Genomic DNA, 22,061 nt, shown 5'->3' on the forward strand with positions numbered 1-22,061 from the left:
GTTAGCCCTACTTCTACACCGCCAGTGTAAGTTATATGTTAGTCCTACTTCTACACCACCAGTGTAAGTTATATGTTAGTCCTACTTCTACACCGCCAGTGTAAGTTATATGTTAGTCCTACTTCTACACCGCCAGTGTAAGTTATATGTTAGTCCTACTTCTACACCGCCAGTGTAAGTTATATGTTAGCCCTACTTCTACACCTCCCGTGTAAGTTATATGTTAGTCCTACTTCTACACCACCAGTGTAAGTTATATGTTAGCCCTACTTCTACACCACCAGTGTAAGTTATATGTTAGTCCTACTTCTACACCACCAGTGTAAGTTATATGTTAGTCCTACTTCTACACCACCAGTGTAAGTTATATGTTAGCCCTACTTCTACACCTTCCGTGTAAGTTATATGTTAGCCCTACTTCTACACCACCAGTGTAAGTTATATGTTAGCCCTACTTCTACACCGCCAGTGTAAGTTATATGTTAGTCCTACTTCTACACCACCAGTGTAAGTTATATGTTAGTCCTACTTCTACACCGCCAGTGTAAGTTATATGTTAACCCTACTTCTACACCACCAGTGTAAGTTATATGTTAGCCCTACTTCTACACCACCAGTGTAAGTTATATGTTAGTCCTACTTCTACACCACCAGTGTAAGTTATATGTTAGCCCTTCTTCTACACCGCCAGTGTAAGTTATATGTTAGCCCTACTTCTACACCGCCAGTGTAAGTTATATGTTAGCCCTACTTCTACACCTCCCGTGTAAGTTATATGTTAGCCCTACTTCTACACCTCCCGTGTAAGTTATATGTTAGCCCTTCTTCTACACCGCCAGTGTAAGTTATATGTTAGCCCTACTTCTACACCGCCTGTGTAAGTTATATGTTAGCCCTACTTCTACACCACCAGTGTAAGTTATATGTTAGCCCTACTTCTACACCACCTGTGTAAGTTATATGTTAGCCCTACTTCTACACCACCAGTGTAAGTTATATGTTAGCCCTACTTCTACACCGCCAGTGTAAGTTATATGTTAGCCCTACTTCTACACCTCCTGTGTAAGTTATATGTTAGTCCTACTTCTACACCGCCAGTGTAAGTTATATGTTAGCCCTTCTTCTACACCACCAGTGTAAGTTATATGTTAGCCCTACTTCTACACCGCCAGTGTAAGTTATATGTTAGCCCTACTTCTACACCACCAGTGTAAGTTATATGTTAGTCCTACTTCTACACCACCAGTGTAAGTTATATGTTAGTCCTACTTCTACACCACCAGTGTAAGTTATATGTTAGCCCTACTTCTACACCGCCAGTGTAAGTTATATGTTAGTCCTACTTCTACACTGCCAGTGTAAGTTATATGTTAGCCCTACTTCTACACCTCCTGTGTAAGTTATATGTTAGCCCTACTTCTACACCTCCAGTGTAAGTTATATGTTAGCCCTTCTTCTACACCACCTGTGTAAGTTATATGTTAGCCCTACTTCTACACCGCCAGTGTAAGTTATATGTTAGTCCTACTTCTACACCTCCTGTGTAAGTTATATGTTAGCCCTACTTCTACACCGCCAGTGTAAGTTATATGTTAGCCCTTCTTCTACACCACCTGTGTAAGTTATATGTTAGCCCTACTTCTACACCTCCTGTGTAAGTTATATGTTAGCCCTACTTCTACACCGCCAGTGTAAGTTATATGTTAGCCCTACTTCTACACCTCCTGTGTAAGTTATATGTTAGCCCTACTTCTACACCGCCAGTGTAAGTTATATGTTAGCCCTACTTCTACACCACCAGTGTAAGTTATATGTTAGCCCTTCTTCTACACCACCTGTGTAAGTTATATGTTAGCCCTACTTCTACACCTCCTGTGTAAGTTATATATTAGCCCTACTTCTACACCGCCAGTGTAAGTTATATGTTAGTCCTACTTCTACACCTCCTGTGTAAATTATATGTTAGCCCTACTTCTACACCGCCAGTGTAAGTTATATGTTAGCCCTACTTCTACACCGCCAGTGTAAGTTATATGTTAGCCCTACTTCTACACCGCCAGTGTAAGTTATATGTTAGCCCTACTTCTACACCGCCAGTGTAAGTTATATGTTAGTCCTACTTCTACACCACCAGTGTAAGTTATATGTTAGTCCTACTTCTACACCTCCTGTGTAAGTTATATGTTAGCCCTACTTCTACACCTCCCGTGTAAGTTATATGTTAGCCCTACTTCTACACCACCAGTGTAAGTTATATGTTAGCCCTACTTCTACACCTCCCGTGTAAGTTATATGTTAGCCCTACTTCTACACCTCCTGTGTAAGTTATATGTTAGCCCTACTTCTACACCACCAGTGTAAGTTATATGTTAGCCCTACTTCTACACCGCCAGTGTAAGTTATATGTTAGCCCTACTTCTACACCGCCAGTGTAAGTTAAATGTTAGCCCTACTTCTACACCTCCCGTGTAAGTTATATTATATGTTAGCCCTACTTCTACACCTCCCGTGTAAGTTATATGTTAATACATCCTTTAACACCTCCTGTGTAAGTTACATGTATATGTTAATACCTACTTTTACACCTCCAGTGTCAGTTAATGTTATATGTTAACACCTACTTCTACAACTCCTTTGCCACCTCCAGTGTAAGTTATATGTAAATACATGTTTGATGTCAAAATAATTTTCTGATGTCCATCTGAGACCAACATATTATGTTATGCATGTTATACTCAGAGCTCGAGATCTGAGAACTAACCCATTGGGTTTTTAACCCATTGTGTTACCCACCATTTTTTATGTAAATGAGTGAAATAGTTTTTTCAACTGCAATAATTCTAATACACCCCTCAAGCAAATGTATAAAAGGATTTTTCACCACTAAGCTTCTTGATGCATAGGTTATTTTCATCTTCAAGATATTGGATTTATTATTTAGGCATTGATATAGTGGAATTATATCAACCAAATATGTTCTCCTATCAGTGTTCTAGCTAGGATTTGAAAAGGGCAGAGTGTGAGTCAGAAAAAGGGCAATTTTACACGTTAATTAATATCACTGAAAAAAAGCAATTATTTAAGCCTCGTAATTAATTAGACGGTAACTTTAATTACGCATTACTGTCATATCAAGTTTTAGTTGAAATGGAGTAAAATTATGACTGACACAAAATTTGATGGTTGACTTCATAAATCTATGGTCATGACCCTTTCCTTATCATGCTTATACACTGTATTGTAAAACTACTTTTTTTTTTATCTTTTTTTTTTTTTTTTTTTTATCTTTATTCAGTTTCAATTACCATATCATTAATACCAGGTGAGTAATTAATACAACAAATGGAAGTTTTTAACGACCTTGACTGGCTATACAGCCCTTGCACGGTCGGCAGTAATTAATATCAGGAATTATTTATTCTTAATTGCACATGATAGATCAATTAATGGAAGTGAAGATGCAGAATATTATTTTCAAAATATTTCTTTTTGAAGCGTATTAAAGTGAAAATAATTTAAATGAATATTTTTATATGCATTTGCATTTAATTTATTATATATTTAACCTTTTTACAAAAAGAAACATAAATTTAAGGAATATATTGTGAAAAGGTGATAAGTAGAGGAAGTAACACATTTTAACCTTTTTACAAAAAGAAACATAAATTTAAGGAATATATTGTAAAAAGGTGATAAGTAGAGGAAGTAACACATTTTTTTTACACAAATTATTTATGACCTAAAGCTAAGGTTATAAGTGTTAATTAACAATGTGTTTGACACAAAAGCTGACAGATGAAGCCATACACTTAATAGGTCACTTAATTTGACAGTTTGCACAAGTAGCTGAAGTTGTTCAACTACTTGTTCATGGAAGAATTACGAATTTACCGGTATTTCAAAGGCAGCAATTGCTGATATTCCACAATGAAAACGACAGGGCGCCTGATGAACTTCAGAAAAAAGGCATGGGCGTCAATAAAAAAAAGGGTGGGAGCTGCGCCCTATTCAAACTTTGTAGCTAGAACACTGTCATCTTAAATATGTTTCTTTCATTATATGTGATAGCTGATTTGGTTTATACCCCGACAGGCAATTGGTCGTTTAGTTTGTGTCTTGTTTGTTTCAACCACTCTGCCAGTTTTGTATTTTCTCTTAAGAACAATAAGATCAAAAACAAAGAAAGTGCAAGTTACATTTACAGCCAAATGAATATGGTGTTCACTCATCAACAGAAATGAAAACTAAAATGGAACTTGAATGTTTTTGACTTTTTTTTGTTTAATTTTATTTTTCATAAAATTATCTAGTCATTAATTGTGCCTTTTTATAACTTTTTGATTTCCAATTGCTTTTCAACTAAATAATTGATTTAGCCTTTTACTGTTCCAACTCATTTTGATAATTCTTGCATCACTGATTAATAAACTGAGAAGTTAAAAAGTATTCATTTTGTAGTACTGGAAAAAGGCCTGGGTTTCCAGCAAAGAAGTCAAAATTTGGAATTCACCTCCCCGAAGTAAAGAAGGAACCCCAAAAGGCTTCTGCTACTCCATTTTTCGTGAATGATGGAAACTTTATGGAAAGATTTAGACAAATGCAAGGTCTGGCATCAGGTTTGTAATTACATGTTAAATATCAAAAAAGAAATTATTTGATTTCGAAGTCTTAAAAATATAAAAATAAGATGTGGTATAATTGCCAATGAGACAACTCTCCACTAGAGACCAAAATGACACAGAGATTAACAACTATAAGTCTCTATACAGCTTTTAACAATGAGCAAAGTCTATACCACATAGTAATTACATGCTATATATGAACTTTCCTTTCTTTATCATGTTTATGTTAGAATGGTAAATATTTTGTGTTCTGATTACTGCAACCTAGCTACATATTGTTCTTCAGAAAAATTAACCAAACATTATTATATAGGGTCTGCCAAGTTATGTCTTTACATAGACAAATGTCAGGTATATTGTATCTAAAGTTTAAAAATGCTACATGAAATATGTCTCTGAAGAGGAAAGAATTGTATACGTCATCATATTCTGCTTCTTTCATCCTTATTTTCCTATTGATAAAAACAAAGATGTTTTTATGATTTAATTTATTAATGATTGATGCAATTAATGCACAACTAAATTTTCTGCACTCTTCTGTTTTGTCAGCAAGTAGAATAACAGCTGCAACTGTAAAAGAAGAAAAGAAAGACAATATAGAAAACCAAAAAGACCAAGAAACAGAACAAAAACATCAGCTACAAGTGAATCCTTTAACAGCTAATCAACAAACAGCATTTGGTGAAAACTATCCCCCACAGAACCCAGCTCCTAGACCACAAGTACCACTGGAACAACCACGTCAGCTGCGACCCCTCCCACATGGAAGGCCTCCACCTCCTGCAAGACCACCTCCAGGACAAGCACCAAATCAGCCACCAGTCTTAATGACACATAATGCTGGCCCTCCAGGTCCAAGACCTAGGATGCCAATGCCACCAAGACCCTTAATGCAACAAAACTTAGAGCCACCAGTCAGTAGCCCAAATATTTCAGAGCCTCAACAACCAATACTACAGCAGTTACATCCTCCTAGACCTTTTCTACAACAGCAACCTAACTCACAGCCAATGCCACTGATGGCTCAACAGATATTGCCTCCTGGTCATAGACTTCCTCCTCCACAACCACTGGTTCAGATGCCACATCAACCTCCTGGTACTGTCACAATGCAACTACAGTCTCCTGATCAGATGTCACCTCAGCCTCATGGACAAATGCCACCACATTTGTTGCCACAAGGGATGCCACCAAGGCCACCTCAGATTATTCCACAGGGACCACCAAGACCACATATGCCTGTAATACCTGGTGGGCTTCAACATCAGGGTGCAATGCCACCTAGACCACCTCCTCCATCTATGTTTCCAGGTCAGCAACATCCACAATTCCCCCCAGGAACTGAGCCTTTTCAGCCAGGACCACATCATCCTGGACTTCCTCATCCTATGTTCTCTGCAGCTCCTCCACAACCAGGACCACCACCAATGGTCAGTTTACAGAGTGCACCACCTCGTCCTCCACCACAACGTCATGAGGATCCTGAGGAGTATGACCCATCAGAACCTACATCACCTACTTTGGAAAAACATAAAGGAAAACATCATGGAGCTCATATAAAAAATGGCAGCCAAGAAAAATTTGAATATGATGAATATGGAAATTTAATAAATAACGATTCGGAACAATTATTTGATGATTATGGGAATCCCATAGACCAGAAATCAGGGACATTATTTGATGATTATGGAAATCCTATAAAAATTAAAAGAGAATCTGCAGATGAATATGACCCATCAGTTCCAACAGAAGCAGACTCACCAGGTAGTCAAATAAGCAAATTTATAGAGATATTGATGATTTTATCATTAAGAAGCAAAATAATTAAGTTAACCAAATTTTTTTTAAAGAGAAAGTGAATTCAGGTGAAAGCATAATATAGCATATAGCATCTATGAAATCTTTTTATGTTAAATTTTCAAGTAAAGTTGAACTGACCAGATGCCAGAAAAGTTAGTTAAGACTTGTATAATTTTAAGTTGTACCATGATTTCTGAAATACCAAGTCCTTTGGATGCAATTATGTAAAAATTCTTTTCATGTTAAAAGATTAAATGATTCATCTTACATGTTTATTTTTAAAGACTTTTTAACTACTAAAGTAATCACTATAACATTTTTTTACAGATAAAACATTATCTTTTCAAATGAAGAAAGAAAACAGCAGGTAATTTATTTATATGAGTAATTGGTATATTTGAATATTAAGATTTCAAGTTGAAATGTGTTTTGTACATTTAGGAGTAACAGTAATACTATCTATTTTCGCTATTTTCTGCATTTTTTTCCTTTAATCATTTTTTGTGATAATTTTTCATATCATGCTACTCGCTTGAGATGGAAAAATATCTCTAGAAACTAAGGAGTCACATGGCGTTGCTAACGAAATTGACATGAAATTGACAACGTTGTCCTAGGTAAAATAGCGATAAACAGATTATCATAGTTCATCTCAACTCAATTGCCTTTCTTGCTTTCGCCGTCCCAGCTCAAGCGAGAAAATCAATCTAGTTGAGATGATCAACAATAATCTATAAATCTAGCCAACTGTTATAAATCATGCTTACCAGTTTTGATATGAAAAGCTAGTCACTGATTTTTTTACATACACAGTAGCAGTGGTATTCAAAGTTTACATATATATTTAAATTTCTTACACATTTAGAAAAAAAAACATATATATAAAGATTTTAAGATCATACCTGCAAGTGTGTAAATATAATTTGCATTGAGATATGTTTAGTAACTTCATTTGTTCAACACTCCTTGGTCATTTCTTTGCCCTAATTTGAATTTCAAAAACTTGACAAGTGAAATAATATACTATCATGCTTGGTATAGGTTTAAACAATGTTGAAATATCTTCACTATTTCATTCATGTGATATATTTTATAGTTTTAATTATTATTTTAGGAATTGTAACTTAAGATTATGTAATCAAAAATTTGCAGCTGAAATAATTAATTTATTGTTTTATTTTCTTACAATTGGTTTAAACCGTGTGTATTTCTGGAACAGCTTTACTCTATAGAGTTAAGCAGTTTTTAAAGCTCTTGGTAGATTTGAGATTCCCCGAAAAATAATAAAGAGTAAAAGGACTCTTGCTGAAACCATGTTCCGTATGTCACAAATTTCAAAATTTTAAATAAAAGTCAGTGGTTTTTCTGCTGGCACTCAAGATTCCTCCACCTTTAAAAACTGACTGACACAAAATTGTGGCTCTTAAAAGTTAATACACCAACAATCAACCATAATCAAAATGTTAAAAATTATGTGAATCAGAAGTATTTTTGAAGCATCAACTTTTCATAGATATTTATATTCATTTATTTTTTACAGTCAATCTAAGAAACCGTTGATAAAAGAAGAAGGTACAGGAGACTGCGGTAAATCATCCAGGAACTTAACCAATGTATTTGATACAGTAGATGACAGAGGTGACACAGAGGACAAAAAGGAGACAATAGGTATGTACCTTTATCATCAAGCTTAAATGTATCGTACTTAAAACACTGATCTATTATATCACCAGAGAACACAGGACAATTTGAGTAAAAAAGGGGTTGATTATTGATCCCAAATTAACAAACACTTTAAACAGTTGACTACGTACATTACATACATATATTGTACATTTGTATGACAATAAATTTCAACTCAGGTTCATATTATACATGTATCTTGCATTTACATGATTATTTCTGTGCCAAAAATACAAATTACATGAAACATTATTGTAGATCTAAGAAACTATGTCCTGAATTTAAACTCAAAACTACAGTAAGTGAAAGAAACAACAAATAATTGATACAATGGCAATAAGATATGCTATAATATAAGTTTAGAAAATTGAATAAAAAAGAAAAACATTTTTTTTATCAAAATTACATTAAGTGCAAAAATAACTAAACATTGATACCATGGCAAAAAAAGGCTTGCTGTAAGTGTAGAAATTTGAGAACAAAGATAAAAAATTATGTTAGTTTTGCTGTTTGAATGCTAGTTCGACCCAGAGAACAATGATTCTGATAGGCTGCTTCTAGTTTTTCCACCACAGGATCCTGTTACCACGGCAACCATTGATAAGTTAGCAGCTGATGTAGCAAAAGGAGGTCCAGAGGTGGAGGTGAAGGTTTTCTGTTCCAGTCGAAAGAATCCAGATTTCTGGTATGTCACATTAAACAATTGTGATGTTATTCCCCATATCTTTCAAGTGAAGATAAAGTAATCATTTCTGTAAGATATAACACATTTTAATGGAAAAAAACACTGAGGTAACTATTAAACCTTTTTAACAGAATTGTTGGAAACTTAATTTAAAAAAAAAATACATGCCCATTCCCATAGCAAGTTCATTCAGCTGGTTTGAAAGAGACTAATACAAGATAAAATTTACCTTAATTTTTATAACACTGTATTTGCTAGTTCATCTTATTTGTCATATATTCAATAGAATAAAATTGAGAATGGTAATGGAGAATGTGTCAAAGAGACAACAACCTAACCAAAAAGCAGAAAACAGCTGTAGGCCACTAATGGGTCATCAATTCAGCAAGAAAAATCCAGCACCCTGAGGCATGCTTCAGCTGTCTCCTTAACAAAAAATGTGTACTAGATCAGAGATAATAGGCGTCAAACTTAACTTAGAAATATATAAATGAACTAAAATTAAAAATCATACAAGACTAACAAAGGCCAGAGGCTCCTGATGTGGAATATGCGCACAAATGCAGTACTGACATGTTTTTTGAGATCTCAACCCTCCCCCTATAAATCTAGCAAATATATAAAACAAACACAGTTTTATTCATGTAGGTGTATCAGTCCTTGCATACAGACATGACTTGGAAAACTTTCTTTAAATTTCAGTAAATTAGCAAATAGAATAGAATCCCTAGTGAATTCAGAGTGCAGTCCTTACATATTCAGATGGAGATAATATAAAATTTTATTTGTTTTATTATTCACATGTTGTTTATTTGTAGGTTTTTGTATGAACAGAAAAGTGATGCCTATAAATATTACAGATATAAAGTAATGGTGTTATCTGGAAAGTCATTTGGTAAGAACTACTTACTTCTGTTCAACATATCAGCTGTAAATTAAATACTTGTATTTTATACAGCCAAAACAATTGTGTGGAAGTTTATTATGTAGAGTTACTTCCCATATCTTTCTTGTTTAATTTAGAGTTACTTCCCATGTCTTGCTTGTTTAATTCAGAGTTACTTCCCATGTCTTTCTTGTTTAATTTTGATTTGAACAAAAATTGTAAAATATTTTTACTGATTCAGAAGCTTTTCTATTAATTAAATTAATAGCTGTTTTAAGGTAACAGGTACGTAAATGGCTTGCCCTGCGATTGTTAAAAGAAATTGCATGCACATAGAACTTATTAAAAGAAAATGAAAAATCGAAAAAATTAAGTTGATCACCGATCTAATTTCCGAGTTCCAGACATTTGAAAATGGTTTGGAAACAACCTAAAGTACATAGACATAACGTCAAATTTAAACAAAAAATACGAAATTTCAAGCTTTAGTTTATCTGCAGTTTAAACCAATCCTACGATTTTTCTATAAAAAATAAATGTTTTTAAGGTATAATTTTCCTTTATTTTGACATATAATTTTCATGGGGTTACCGAACTCCCTTTTTATATATCAGCCGTTGAAAGGGTGTTGCTGACGGGAAAAGATAGAAAAACCACAACGTCGCCGAAAGGATTACGCAACGTCAAGGCTATATCATCAGAATTGTAAAGACAACGACTCCTTCATTATAATTTGTTTGGCTATTCAAATGCGCTATAGAGCATTATCCTGTCTGAAAAAAGGATTCAATACCTATTATTGTTGTTTTTTTAGTGATTATATGAGATCCTTTAGTATTTATAACGTATTTCTGTAATTATTAAATTCAATGTTAAAGGACATCTTTAACAAAAATTACGATAAAAGATCTGTCATTAAAATAGATTTTCCTAATGACGAAAAATTTCAATGTTCACATTTTCGACCACAATTTTGCTGCTTCACAATAAGGGATGCAAAATATACCGCGCAACGGTAAATTGAAATATAAGCCGAAAACATGCTAACAATGCCATTGGAAAATAAAAGAAAGACGGCAGAAAGACAAACAACTTTACCAAAAAACGGTAAAAGTGACCCTTCCCAAATTTGTACTTGATCTTAGTTTTATGGTAATAAGAATTGCGTATACGTTGCATTACATTTGGTTGATGCAAACTAAACCTAGAGAACGGAAACAAAATATGTAGCAGTTTTCAATTTGTTATTGAGCATTACTCTAGAACAGTAAAAGTGACGCCACCAAAATTTAGACTAGATCTGAGGGTGTTTTTTTTTGTTATCAGCATTGTGTATAAGTCTTCTAAAATTTGGTTGAGGGAAACTAAAGTTAGAGAATAGAAACCAATTTTAGACGGTACGACGGTCGGACAGACGGACAAGTGTTAAACTTAATGCCCCTCCGCTACAGCAGGTGTATAAATGAAAACACAACAGTACACTGTTATTCCCCCGATAGTTGCAGGGGGTCAAAGTTTGTTGCATATTATCCTTACTTTTTTTTACCGTTGTATATAAATTCCAACTTATTCATCTTTTTTTTTGTTATTCGGCTTCGCCGCGGTTGACAATATTTTCTCGGGGTACAAATTGCTCTATCCCCCACTCAGCTATGTATTGTTTTTAATGGACTTTGAACACACATTGTACGACGTTCAGATAAATGTATCCAGTCTAGTCTAAGATTTCGTGAGCTGTAATGATCAAGCTAGCAATGTACTGAATAGAAAAGTTGCATGTAATTTTGAAGAACCGACTTCGAGCGAGTTTTATTAGCAGCGATTGGAAATCGGCAACAGCATTATGTACCTCGTAATTTATGTCAACAATATTCCTGTTCATACTTTAGAATTTTTGCTAAGTTTTGCGAAGAAATACGTATAGCTAAAATAAAAACTATAATTCATTTTTTTTTATAGCAGCATTTGCACATGTATACAAACAGTATCAACTGAAATCGAAATAAATGTAGTTCCGAAATTTTGCGCATTTTAAAATGAATTGATTGATGCACGCACACTTTTTTTAGTATAATATATGTACTATGCGAATTGTTTTATTTTTGAAGTGGCGGTAAAGAGTAATTTTCAATCAGCGGATCTCTATTTTTCCCTTGCCGCTTTTTCATGTTGGAAAGCTTGTAATTCACACAATATTTTAACGTGTAACATTTATTTTAAATTTTCGTTCATTTTGAAAGACAACTGTATTCCCGTCTGTCCGTGCATAAGGCTCCATCCCCATTCCGATTCTCGTTCATGTTTATTGTCCCTTTCTCTTGCTTACCCGTCTAAAATAATTTCCAACATTATACTAGTATTTCACGAATTTCATGTCACACAGGCAGCAATTAAACGTTTGATTTTTTATATTTTTTAACTATAAATTATTTGTTTTAAAATAGTACTATAGTACTTTCATTTTCAAATTCTATTTAAAGACCATATCGCGGACGTGAAAGAAAGCACTGTAAATAAAGGTTTATGTACACCTGATACATGTATTTAAATATTTTGATGAGAAAAAAAGGGTCATTATTACAGTCATAACAGGAATATCAAATCGAGAATATTAGTATTAATCTCTTTTTTTTTTGTCGACGTCCTAGCTGTTTTCACTGTGACAGGTCAGTTGCTTTGGAAATTTTATTTCTTTGAATGCAAATGACTGAACTTAATATTGTCTGATAATGTAAGTCTGTGACTATATTTGCTATGCCTATGGGATTTTAATATAATTATAAAATGACAATATATAGTGTAAGTTTTATATTATTTGTTATTGTGGGAGTTTATGTGTGTAATGCATGTACATGTTTATGATATTCTTATCAATACTACATTCCGTTTTCACGTCCCATATCAACATTCCTGATTTTCAAGTTAAGTCTCTGAGCTGTGCCGATTTATACCAGCCGTATAAATCGGCACAGATGTATGGACAGTAACCCCAAAGTATAAAAAAAATACTTCCGAGACCCATTCTATGTACTTTAAACAGTTTGGAGAAACATTTTCTTGCAAGCTTTAAGTTGGTCAACGAGTACAGAACAAGTTAACCCAACTCAAATCCTCTCCGGCCATCACGATATGCCAAGTTTCTTTTATTTTCATTGGAGGGAAGCACTATTTAACTGTTACAAGATATTTGATTTTACATTTTTCATTTTTTGCTACATTTTGATGAGATGCATTCAATACTCTTCCAATAAATTGACCATATTCCGACGAAGCGGAATATATTCCGACATCTTGAAAATATTTTTTTCTGGTGTACAGGAGATAACTCCCATAGCAACAAACGTCGATTTTCCCGTTTTCCGCTAGAGGCGTTCATTTACGTACCTCTCACCTTAAAGGGAATAATTAGATATCTTAGAACATTAATAACATGACTGATATGAATGATAAGTTTTGTGTACAAATTGTGGGGTTACCCAGTAACAGCTTTTATATGTCTCTGTCATCAAACTGCCTTTTTCATAAAATTTCATAAACTTTTTCTCAAGAATTAAAATCAGAGCATCCTTACATTTTGTACAAAGCTTCATGGATGCATCACATACTGTGTGATGTGTTTTCACATTTATTGCTATCAACTCTGTTTTCGATATATAAGGGGTATCAGAAGTGAGTAATAGCCCATAGCAACAACTAGCACATCTTATTTAGTTCTTGTATCCTGTTGTGATTGTTTATTATAGTAGAGGTGCCTTAATAACCTAGTAAATTGATTTTTTTTTAATTTAAGTTTTTTGTGTGATTTTTAGAAGACAACAAAGAAGACAATGTAAAACAGGAAAGTAAAGGAAAGAAGAGAAAAAGTAGATGGGGAGCAGAAGATGATATTGTTCCTCCTATTTTATCACATGGTAAGTTGTAGGATTGATGTATGGAATAGATCTCAATTTTATCAAATTCAGTAATTAATACCAACTAAGGTATTTATGATGATGAAATCAAAAGATCAAAACTGAGACTTTTATTTATCTTCTTGTAAATCCAGATCCAGAAATGTTCAAAATGATGAGATCATAAAAAAAGATAATTATTTTGGAAACCAAATGGTCTGTCATTATTTTTCGGTAGTGAAGCACAGAAACTGATGAAGGCTGTTTGTGATGATGAAATATTAAGAAATCAATTTCATAAAATAGTGACAAAATCTCATATATAAAACAATAAAGAGTGATATTTCAAATTAAAAGGTATTTATTTGAAAAGGCTTATCAAATAAATTTTTAGAACATCTTTTTTCAAAGAAACATAAGGTTGTCGTTAGTACTAGTGTTGAAATTTAAAGTAACTAATTTCTTTTGCAGTACCCTCACAGCATGCACCAACAGTGACTTTAGAAGACTTTGCTCGTCGTATGGTTGGTAGTTCTGAAATGACAGAAGAACAGCTGAAACAAATTAGAGAGCAACAGGAGGTATTGTTCGTATTCAGATTAATAAGCTACAAAAATGAGGAGATATATTATGATTGCCAATGAGACAACACTGTGCATCAAAAACAAATAAGGTAGACGGAAACTTGAATTACAGTCTCCCAACACAAGAAAGCCACACATAATGAATGTGGTAGGGCAAGGTTATGAGAGCTCAACCCCTTGCCACTAACAACTATTTCATGTAAGTCGCATTTAAAAAAAGAATTAGCCTTGGCTGACACTGAAAGTCTACTTTCTAACAGGGCAGTTATTAAGAAATTTTTTCTTTCTATTTTATGATAGATGAATATGATGTATCAGTTAATTATTGCTCAGAAGAAAGCTACCGAAGCAGCGTTAGCTGATGCACAAGGGATGGGTAAAACTGCTCAGAAATATGAATATGATTCTGATGAAGACATAGAAGGTGGAACATGGGAACATAAACAGAGAACATCAGAAATGGTGGCTACTAGAGGTATGTATTGAGAAAAAAAGTAACAATACAAAGAACATAAACAAAGGACATCGGAAATGGTGGCTACTAGAGGTATGTATTGAAAAAAAATAACAATACATAGAACATTAACAAAGGACATCGGAAATGGTGGCTACTAGAGGTATGGATTGAAAAAAAATAACAATACATAGAACATTAACAAAGAACATCGGAAATGGTGGCTACTAGAGGTATGTATTGAAAAAAAATAACAATACATAGAACATTAACAAAGAACATCGGAAATGGTGGCTACTAGAGGTATGGATTGAAAAAAAATAACAATACATAGAACATTAACAAAGGACATCGGAAATGGTGGCTACTAGAGGTATGTATTGAAAAAAAATAACAATACATAGAACATTAACAAAGGACATCGGAAATGGTGGCTACTAGAGGTATGGATTGAAAAAAAATAACAATACATAGAACATTAACAAAGAACATCGGAAATGGTGGCTACTAGAGGTATGTATTGAAAAAAAATAACAATACATAGAACATTAACAAAGAACATCGGAAATGGTGGCTACTAGAGGTATGGATTGAAAAAAAATAACAATACATAGAACATTAACAAAGGACATCGGAAATGGTGGCTACTAGAGGTATGTATTGAAAAAAAATAACAATACATAGAACATTAACAAAGGACATCGGAAATGGTGGCTACTAGAGGTATGTATTGAAAAAAAAAATGACAATACATAGAACATTAACAAAGAACATCGGAAATGGTGGCTACTAGAGGTATGTATTGAAAAAAAATAACAATACATAGAACATTAACAAAGGACATCGGAAATGGTGGCTACTAGAGGTATGTATTGAAGAAAAAATAACAATACATAGAACATTAACAAAGGACATCGGAAATGGTGGCTACTAGAGGTATGTATTGAAGAAAAAATAACAATACATAGAACATTAACAAAGGACATCGGAAATGGTGGCTACTAGAGGTATGTATTGAAGAAAAAATAACAATACATAGAACATTAACAAAGGACATCGGAAATGGTGGCTACTAGAGGTATGTATTGTAAAAAAATAACAATGCATAGAACATTAACAAAGGACATAGGAAATGGTGGCTACTAGAGGTATGTATTGTAAAAAAATAACAATACATATATACTTCTTTCAGCAATTTATTGACCTAAATTTAAATCCATATGTTAAGCATTTTTCAACCAAGATGATTGCATATCCTATATATTCAATTTTCTCTTGCAAAACAGTGTGTGTAGTATTTTGAGGAATGCTACTTTAAATGACTTTTCATCAATTTAACAATTTTTTGTAAATAATCAGTGGCAAAGTTAAATAATTAACCAAAGGACTCTACTCTGGTTACAATACAGTTGAATTGTCTACAATACATGTTTTAGTATTACCTCAAATCAGGTTTGTCTAATAGGTAAAGATTTGGAAGCCAAATATAAAACAAAAAAAGAAAAGGAAATGTCAGATAAACATCAGGGAGACAACAACCACAAGGACACCAAAAATAAAGGACTAATCTAGATTCACAAAGTTTGGGAAGGTCAGAAACATTTGACCTTAACATACAGCCAAAACTACATCTGGTAAACTGAAGTATTAAAACTGTGATGCATATTGAATAAATATATTTTATTTGACTTTCAAGCATTTTATACAGCTTCAAAGACAAGTTATATCTTCAGTGTTATAAGAATAGAAAACAGAGATATAGAAATAGAATTTGTTAATTGATATTTTCTTTGACATGTATTTTCAGAATGGGCAGATCAGTTAACAGAATCTAATAAAGGAAAACATTTTATTGGTGATTTCTTGCCACCTGATGAATTAGAAAGGTTCATGGAAACTTACAAGGTAAGAACTAATGTAGATTTTATGTCTAAATATCACTGCTGTAAATATGAAGACAAATCAATTAACATAACAACACCATTGTAGAGGTCAAAATAGTCCTGAAGATTGTTTGATTTCAAAATGGCAGGACAGACACTTAAAGTGAGGGACCCAAATTGCACCTATATTGACAGTTTTTCAACCTACATCTATTTATGCTTTAGACAAAAGTTTTCGTTATGTGTTTATTTTGTAGATGTATCATTATTTACTATATGGTTTCACCAATTTAATTTTGAATCCATATGGAATCATAGAAAAATTGGCTGAACTGACCTCCAAACCATGTAATGAGGAGTACCCAAATTGCATCCATGCTTAAAATTGCATTGTCAAAAGTCGAAAAACAGAGCTTTTGTTTAATTCTTTAAATATTTGAACAATTGAATATTAGTTCAACTTACTCTTCATTTTTTAAGAAATGGATACTTGTAATATATTGTATTTGCTAATTTTAATATAATGACGTTTTGATGACGTCGCCATGCGACGTTTCCGTACATTTTGCTTTTTCAGTAAACAATTCATCTGTTGATATATACTGTGAACGTTTTGTGTACTGTGAAAGTACTTTAATTCGTGGGTATCAATTTTCGTGGTTTGGAGAAAAGTTGCATGTTCGTGGATTTTTAAATTCGTGGATTTCAGATTTTTGAAAAAAAATAAAATAGTAAAAGTGATAAGAAGTTTTGACTGACATCGTAAACGTAGCATCCAGCATGACGAAATTGTGTTTCATATGACTGCGTGATAATTTTTGACCTTTACATTGTTGCAGAATAAAGTGTTCATTTTAAACTATATGTTTGCAACTTATTCTGTAATAGTCGCCAGAATCGTTAAAGTGTATGCTACTATAATATATTTTCTCTGTCACTATAATTTATTACTTTAATGATAAAAACATGCTTACGAATTAATTAGTTTGATTATTTTTGAGTACCTTTCAATTAAACTGATTAAAAGAATTAATCTGATGATATTGGGTCATTAACCATATATTAAAATACCGACAATGAGCCTAATCAAGAATTGTTCCAAGCTTAAAACTGCTCATATCAAGAATTTGAGTTTCTCCCAAGCTACTCATTCTGCAATAAATAGCACTGTAATTAATTGACCAGTCAGTTTACAAAATGTCGCTTACTCAGTGGTTGAAAACGGGCTCTGTTAAGACCCGCACACCAGTTACTCCAGGTTTACCTGACCCAGCTGACTGCAATTCTACATAAGATGCTTTGATTGTTCAGACAGCAAATGATGCAGTTGATACAGTTGTATCTGCACCGTCACGCAAAAGAAAGAGAGGCGACTACGACGAAGAGACTAGTGCTAAGATTGCCCCGTATGCAGTAGACAATGGGGTAGCACGTGCTTCAAGAAAGTTTACCTCAGACCTGGGTAGAAAAGTCAGTGAAACTACAATCCGTAGTATGAGAGACACCTACGTCAAATTAAAGAAGAAAGGTGCGATATTTGAAATTGTTGTCATGTTTAATTTATTAATAAAACTTTGAATACTGCTTCATTGTCTGAAAAAAAGTTGAATTCGCAAATAAACTTTTACATAAATTCCAGTAATAAAGTTTATAGAAAAAAAAATTGGTATTGCATTGAAAGCAAACACATTTATCCAGGCAATTGTAAAAAAAAAGATATTTAAATATATATTCGTATTCATTTAAAAAAAAAAAGGGTAGCACGTTCAATGGTAAATTTAAACTTTTAATTTTATTATCAAAAGTGCGTATTGTCAAAAGTTCATGTTCAATAGACCAAGTTACAGTACAAGAAAAAAACATTCAAATTTTTTACTTACAAGGTTAATTGGCTATAAGAAGGAAATTGTTAGATAAACATACTAGTATTGATTTTTCACACCTATTGTCACTTGTATAGCCGGGGGGGTTTAAATGATCTACAGATTAAAGACATTAAGGAAGGTGTAAATTGGGTCATAATCATGTCAGTTTAAATCAATGATAACGGTAAACTTTTTCTAGTAAAATTCACAATGAAATCGATTTTATTTTCAAATTAAAAAAAATATTTTCAAATTTTTATATACGGTAATTTAATTTATTTTATTTCGTATTTCAGTTGGTACAGAACTTGCCACACTACCACATTCCCCTCGCGAAAATCCCTTACTCCTTGGTGATCTAGACACAAAAGTACAGGCCTGGATCCGTAAAGTTCGCATCAACGGTGGTGTTATCAACGAAAGGATCGTCATGGCCGCTGCAGAAGCAATTGTCACCAAATTTGCTCGTCATCGTCTAGACCGTTACGGTGGTCACATCACCATTACAAGCACCTTCGCCAAGTCACTACTCCGTCGCATGGGATTTGTAAAACGCAAAGGGACCAAAGCAGTAAAACACCTACCCAATGATTTCGACGACATTCGCCAGGAGTACATCTCTAAAATCAACAATGTCAGAGAAAAACACAACATCCCAGACAATCTGATCATCAACTGGGACCAGACAGGTTGTCAGCTTGTACCAGGCGGTGACTGGACCATGGAGAAAGAGGGTACGCAACAGATCAGCATTTCAGGCTTAGACGACAAACGCCAGATTACCCTTCTTCTGGCAGTCAGCATGAGTGGCGATCTTCTCCCACCACAACTCATCTACCCAGGAAAAACTGACCGTTGTTTACCAAAAGGAGTCGACTTTCCGTCAACCTGGGATGTCACATGCACAGAGACACACTGGAGCAACGAGGACACTATGATGCAGTTCGTCAACAACGTCATAGTGCCGTATGTAGATGAAATCAGAGACTCTATGCCACTCAACAACTCAACAACACAGAAAGCTATCGCCATCTTCGACGTCTTTAAGGCACACCATGGTGAGAGACTGCTAAATCTACTCAAAGACAACGACATCGTTCCTCTGTTTGTACCAGCAGCGTGCACTGATCGTCTGCAGCCACTAGATCTCTCAGTCAACAGAGAGTATAAAGAACAGCTGAAATCCCATTTCCACGACTGGTACTCAGCAGAGGTCATCCACCAGATCAACGAACAAGAAGACAGTACTGGGGAAATTGCACCTGACAACAATGTAGTCAACAATAGAACCTCCGTCCTTAAGCCAATACACGCTAATTGGATAGTGTCATCACACAACAAGATGTCAACCCATAAGGACTTAATCCAGCTAGGTTTCCGCAAGGCCGGTTTATTGTGAACATTTCATTTGACTTTATAGTGCTCTTGTGATATGGATCTGTTATTTTGTTGAACATTGTTGAACTGATATTATTCATTTTATTTTAACTGTAATTTATTAGTGCTTTGCTATCTTTGCTATCTTACCGCATATAAATTATTTATTCTAAGTATTGTGTCTGAATTAGTGCTTAAATGTGTAAGACATGAATATTCTGATGAAATAAAAATCATGCTCAATTATCTTTATTTTATTTGACTCTTAACCATTACCAGTTATAAGATGAACACTTCAACATCGAAAAAAAGATCACATGTCATCACCGGAAATACGATTTCAATACACTAAATACGATTTCAATACACCAAGCACACTTTTGTACAGAAATAAAAGTAAAACATTTGCTGAATGGAGGGTTTACAGCTTTAGATTGTATATAGTTTTCTCTGCATTAATATAGAAAAGAAACAAGTAATGGCACTCAAATTATTTTGTTTTTTGTTTACTCGTATTCAAGTTCGGTCCTACACAGGTTAAATTTCCGTGTTTTGACTTTGCTCAAGACTTTATACTTCGTTGGACACTTAAATTCGTGGATATAGGCACCCACGAAAACCACGAAAGTTGGTACCCCACGAACAAAAGTACTTTCACAGTATATCTAATTATTGTTACCTCTGTTGAAAGATGTGCATAGCATCAAATCATAAAAACAAATTGTTTAGTCTTGTAAGAATTCCGCGGTTATTTTTGCTAAATAGGTGCAATTTGGGTACTCATTATAACTTGATACCTCCTTGTCACAGGGATAAAAATACATATTAAAATTGTTTTATTCAATTTCACTAAATAATGATTCTATTTCACATTTGAACTGTATGCGTTGAAACATTCATGTCCTTTTGCGTCAACGATCTCTAAAGATACAATTTAATACAAATATTTTAGGCATTGAAAGATGGAAGAGAGCCAGATTTCTCAGACTATAAGGAATTTAAATTGACCTGTGAAAATGTAGGGTACAAGATGTTGGAGAAGTTAGGATGGAAAGAAGGAGAAGGATTAGGACCAGAAAGTCAAGGCATTGTTGATCCTGTAAATAAGTAAGTATTGTCTGTAGCTCTGTAACATATACACAGGAAAATTTTGTTCATGTGAATTTCACTTGAAAACAATGCGAATTTCATGTTAAAAAATTAACATGAAATAAGATTCACCTGATATTCACATGATCAAATTTCGGCTGTGTACATCAATTAGACAGATTCACAACAGCAAAACAAGATTCAGTTATATGGAGATTTAACATTTTACCTTTAGCAAAAAACAAGTGCCTACACAATATGTCAAACTCGCATTTGCGCAGTCTAAAAAATGTTGTGAATGAATCAGACAATAAAAATTCAGCTACTTTTATTAAAAATGTACAAATTTTGATAAAATATGGAAATTTAAATTTATAAAAAAAACAAGAAATATATAGTGTTGTCCATACTTCTTGTTACCCAAACTGAGACTAAAATGGATTTTTTTATTGTGTTTTAAGGGGGAATGTATCTGTAGAAGGCAGAGGTTTAGGTATAGAAAGACCAGCAGAGCTTGGAGCAGAAGATGACGAATTTGATGCTTACAGGAAGAGAATGATGTTAGCCTACAGATTCAGGCCTAATCCATTGGTATGTTTAATAAAGCAATGATGTTAGCCTACAGATTCAGGCCTAATCCATTGGTATGTTTAATAAATCAATGATGTTAGCCTACAGATTCAGGCCTAATCCATTGGTATGTTTAATAAAGCAATGATGTTAGCCTACAGATTCAGGCCTAATCCATTGGTATGTTTAATAAATCAATGATGTTAGCCTACAGATTCAGGCCTAATCCATTGGTATGTTTAATAAATCAATGATGTTAGCCTACAGATTCAGGCCTAATCCATTGGTAGGTTTAATAAATCAATGATGTTAGCCTACAGATTCAGGCCTAATCCATTGGTATGTTTAATAAATCAATGATGTTAGCCTACAGATTCAGGCCTAATCCATTGGTATGTTTAATAAATCAATGATGTTAGCCTACAGATTCAGGCCTAATCCATTGGTATGTTTAATAAATCAATGATGTTAGCCTACAGATTCAGGCCTAATCCATTGGTAGGTTTAATAAATCAATGATGTTAGCCTACAGATTCAGGCCTAATCCATTGGTATGTTTAATAAATCAATGATGTTAGCCTACAGATTCAGGCCTAATCCATTGGTATGTTTAATAAATCAATGATGTTGGCCTACAGATTCAGGCCTAATCCATTGGTATGTTAATAAATCA

General features: G+C 33.8%; 1 protein-coding gene across 1 annotated transcript in view; it reads left to right on the top strand.

The window, feature by feature from the left end:
- The window catches only part of LOC139518821 (uncharacterized), a 33,678-nt gene that overhangs the window by 8,413 nt on the left and 3,204 nt on the right, over window positions 1-22,061 (top strand). Inside the window, exons 3-14 of the mRNA XM_071310416.1 lie at window positions 4,459-4,616; window positions 5,172-6,386; window positions 6,750-6,789; window positions 7,963-8,090; window positions 8,667-8,790; window positions 9,609-9,685; window positions 13,486-13,587; window positions 14,038-14,147; window positions 14,451-14,625; window positions 16,412-16,509; window positions 20,682-20,836; window positions 21,280-21,409. Coding sequence (XP_071166517.1) covers window positions 4,459-4,616; window positions 5,172-6,386; window positions 6,750-6,789; window positions 7,963-8,090; window positions 8,667-8,790; window positions 9,609-9,685; window positions 13,486-13,587; window positions 14,038-14,147; window positions 14,451-14,625; window positions 16,412-16,509; window positions 20,682-20,836; window positions 21,280-21,409 — 2,512 coding nt within the window. The remainder of the gene's footprint in view (window positions 1-4,458; window positions 4,617-5,171; window positions 6,387-6,749; window positions 6,790-7,962; window positions 8,091-8,666; window positions 8,791-9,608; window positions 9,686-13,485; window positions 13,588-14,037; window positions 14,148-14,450; window positions 14,626-16,411; window positions 16,510-20,681; window positions 20,837-21,279; window positions 21,410-22,061) is intronic.

This window comes from Mytilus edulis, chromosome 4 (assembly GCF_963676685.1).
Source record: "Mytilus edulis chromosome 4, xbMytEdul2.2, whole genome shotgun sequence".
Taxonomy (NCBI): domain Eukaryota; kingdom Metazoa; phylum Mollusca; class Bivalvia; order Mytilida; family Mytilidae; genus Mytilus; species Mytilus edulis.